General features: G+C 43.2%; 2 protein-coding genes across 2 annotated transcripts in view; one reads left to right on the forward strand and one right to left on the reverse strand.

Moving 5' to 3' along the window:
* The window catches only part of LEPROTL1 (leptin receptor overlapping transcript like 1), a 40,140-nt gene that overhangs the window by 31,962 nt on the left and 4,653 nt on the right, over window positions 1-3,525 (forward strand). The window lies entirely within an intron of this gene.
* The window catches only part of MBOAT4 (membrane bound O-acyltransferase domain containing 4), a 13,766-nt gene continuing 11,902 nt past the window's right edge, over window positions 1,662-3,525 (reverse strand). The window contains exon 3 of the mRNA XM_037740969.1: window positions 1,662-2,700. Within this exon, the coding sequence (XP_037596897.1) occupies window positions 1,737-2,700 (964 nt within the window). The 3' untranslated portion in view covers window positions 1,662-1,736. The remainder of the gene's footprint in view (window positions 2,701-3,525) is intronic.

Here is a 3,525-nt window from a genome sequence, read left to right on the forward strand (position 1 = left end):
GGGTTTAAGCAATTCTCCTGCCTAAGCCTCCTGAATAGCTGGGATTACAGGCATGTGCCACCACTCCTGGCTAATTTTGTATTTTTAATAGAGACTGGGTTTCTCCATGTTGGTGAGCTGGTCTCAAACTCTGACCTCAGGTGATCCACCTGCCTCGGCCTCCCAAAGTGCTGGGATTAGAGGCATGAGCCATTGCACCCAGCAATCCTGACACCTTTCTCTTGGTGTATTTTAAATCCTAACAGGAAGAAACAGAGGAAGTTATGTAGGATATGCCAAGGAAACAAGAATCAAACTCACCCTCAAACTTATATTGAAATAATGTTTACTTCCTGTTATTGATCTCTTTGTATTTGCCAACTATGTAAATAGTTATCATGTCTTAGGTGGGTTTTCAGTTTTTTAACATAAATCTGGGAATAATATCAGCCATTCTATTTTTAGGGCAAATTTTTTTCAAATTTTCAAAAAAATTTTAACAGATGGGGTCTCCCTCTGTCATCCAGGCTGGGGTGCAGTGTCACAATCACAGCTCACTGCAGCCTCGAACTCCTGGGCTCAAGAGATCCTTCTTTCTCAGCCTCCAGAGGAGCTAGGTCTTTAGGTGCATACACCATGCCCAACCAATTACATACATATATTTTTTGAGACAAGGTCTTGCTATGTTGCCCAACCTGGTCTCAAACTCCTGGCCTCAAGTAATCCTCCCACCTCAGCCCCGTAAAGTGCTGGGATTACAGGCATGAGCCACTGCACCTGACCCAAATTTACAAATTTAGACAAAATTTTGAAACTTATGAATGAGTATGAATCTCTAGTTCATGTAACAAACCAATATGATAATGAGTTAGGTTTTGTTTTGGTTTGGTTTTGTGTTGCTAAAGTTCCCATTCCAGGATCAGGTGGGCCAACTGAACACTCAATTTTGGGGTGTCTATATATAGAGTATTTGCCATCTGGTTCATAGCACCTTGTGCTTTTATGTTTCACTTTACTTAATGTTTGCTTCCACATCTAGGCTGTAAACCTAAAGGGAAGAAACCACATCTTTTTCCTTTTTGTATCCTCAGTATCAGCAGAAGAGCTTGCTAAAGTAGACACACACATCCCTACTGCAAGTCATTTGGTATATTCATCCAAAACTTTAGAAAATTTTTTATTATGGAAAAGCTCAAATGTATGCATCACTGATGCCTCATCTGGTGCTGAGTGTGTGATGGACTATATTGTTTGCTGAGAGCCACAGCAAGGAAAACTGAGCTGGCCCCCAAAGCAGAAAACTGCTCAGGGTGTTCTAAAGTAGTAAACAGTATGTCTATATTACACACCAGTTAAACTAGTTCTTCAAGCATGGGATATGTGACCCTGCCCCCATGGCTCCCTCGTGGAGAATGCTTTCTAGTTTGTCTTTGATCAGTGGTAAGTAGGCACCAGCTACCTGCCTAGTTTATTTTTGTTCTATGAGAAAACACAGAACACCTGTTTGTTAATAATCTCCTGTTCAGAGAGAATAAATACGTGGGTCAAAGTCTGCTTGAGGCTCTCAACGTGGAAGGCTGTTAGCTCCGATAGTCTCACTTTGCACTCTCTTTGTGTTTGTTTCTTAATTCCTTCAGCACCACCTGTGGGTGTGTGCATGTGGTGGGGGGGCGGTCTCTGTGACTGAGCTGGTCTCAGTAATCTGGCACTTTCTAAACTGTTTCATGGGTGTATAAGATGAAAGCCAGGGAAAGATGTCAGTTACATCTGTGCTTTCTCTTCACCAATAGCAAAAGCAGGATACAGTACACCATGGGAAAGACACTGTTGTAAGAATTACAGAGCAACCAGAGAGAAGAAAGCCTCCTGACCTCCACAGCCAGCATGATGTAGGCAATGATCAACTGGGTGTGGGCCCAGGTGAGGGTTCTATAGAACAGCCTCATCGGCCAGGATCTGATAAACCCATTGGCAAAGGAGTGAATCAGGTAGTCAGCTTCCACCATCACAGCCCAACAAAGGAAACCAAACACCTGTCCCGGATGGAGTCCATGCCACCAGGCAGAGAAGGCAAATGTCTGAAACAATGGCCAAGCCCTGCTGTTCTGGAATACAAGTCGTCGGAGCCATAGAGCTGTGCTTTGGTTCCACTTTCTTGCAAACACGGATATCCTGTGGGTTCTTTCCAGGGTCCAGATGTCTGCATCAGGGACATATTCCTCCTCTCCAGAGCTCTGACCAAGCTCAGACCCAAAGCCTGCTGCATGGAGGAGGGAGTCGTCCAGGATCCAGTGGGAGTAGTAGGTGAGCTTGAAGAGCCCAGCTGTGGTCCACATGACATAGATGCACTCGAATCGCTGGCAATCAGTCAGTCCCACTCCGGCACCCACCACCCTGCTCACAGCCACATTTAGGCACTCTAGTCCAAGAATCTGCAGACCCCTCCAGCTCAGAGTCCAGAAACAGTGCCTGGGATACAAACCACGGGACCCCTGAACACGAGCCTGAAATCGCCGGAAGGAGCACAAAGAGCCTCCCAGAAGAGCAGGGAAAAAGAGCAAGTAGCTGAAGTAGGGCAGTGCCATACACACATGCTCAGACAAAGAGCTCCTGCTCCTGATGATTCCAGATGCTGTCTCCACTTTTCCCTCACAAATGTCCAGAGAGAGGGACGTGACCCTCTGGGTCAAGAGCATGAGAGAAGAAAGAGTGATGCAGAATCTGCAAGAGAATTTTTTTTAAAACATAAAAACACTCTGTATTTATTCTCTCTTATTCCAGTCTGTTATACATGATCTCACAGGAAATAGACAGCTCTGCTCAGCTAAGATTAATCTCATGGCTTGCAGGATCCCACAAAGAGTAAATCTTAAAAGAAAATAAATAAATCATATTTATTTATTTATTTATTTATAGAGATGGGTCTTGCTATGTTGCCCAGGCTGATCTCAAACTCTTGGGCTTAAGCCATCTTAAGTAGCTCAATTCGAGTGCATCTATGTCATGTGGACCACAGCCCGTCTCAACCTTCCAGAGTGCTGGGATTATAGGCATGAGCCACCACACCAGCAATATTTACAGATCTTAAGTATACAGTGGAGCTTAAGTCTAGAAAAATATACACCAAACTTTTAAGAATAGTTACCTCTAGGGAATGAGATTAGCCTAAGAAGATCTTTCACTTTTTGCTTTGAATTTTTTGTAATAATCATGTTTTATATAAATATGTGTATATCTGTGTGAATATGTGTATATGTATGCATATATATTTTTTGTTTGTTTTAAAGAAAAGATTAGATGCACATATTTATATTCATGTTCAACTTGAGCTTCCCAGGGATCTCAGAGATCCATCCCATCTTCTATCCTGAAATCTTCCATCCTGAATAGAATTTGCGTGGGAAGTTTTACTTTGACAGCTGAAGACTCTTGAATTAATTCAGAAGCACACACTACCCCAATTTGAAAGTTGTGAGAATAAAAATGGAATTATGGCTGGGTGCAGTGGCTCACACCTGTAATCCCACCAGTTTGGGAGGCCGACAT

This window comes from Cebus imitator, unplaced genomic scaffold (genome assembly GCF_001604975.1).
Source record: "Cebus imitator isolate Cc_AM_T3 unplaced genomic scaffold, Cebus_imitator-1.0 Scaffold5, whole genome shotgun sequence".
Classification (NCBI taxonomy): domain Eukaryota; kingdom Metazoa; phylum Chordata; class Mammalia; order Primates; family Cebidae; genus Cebus; species Cebus imitator.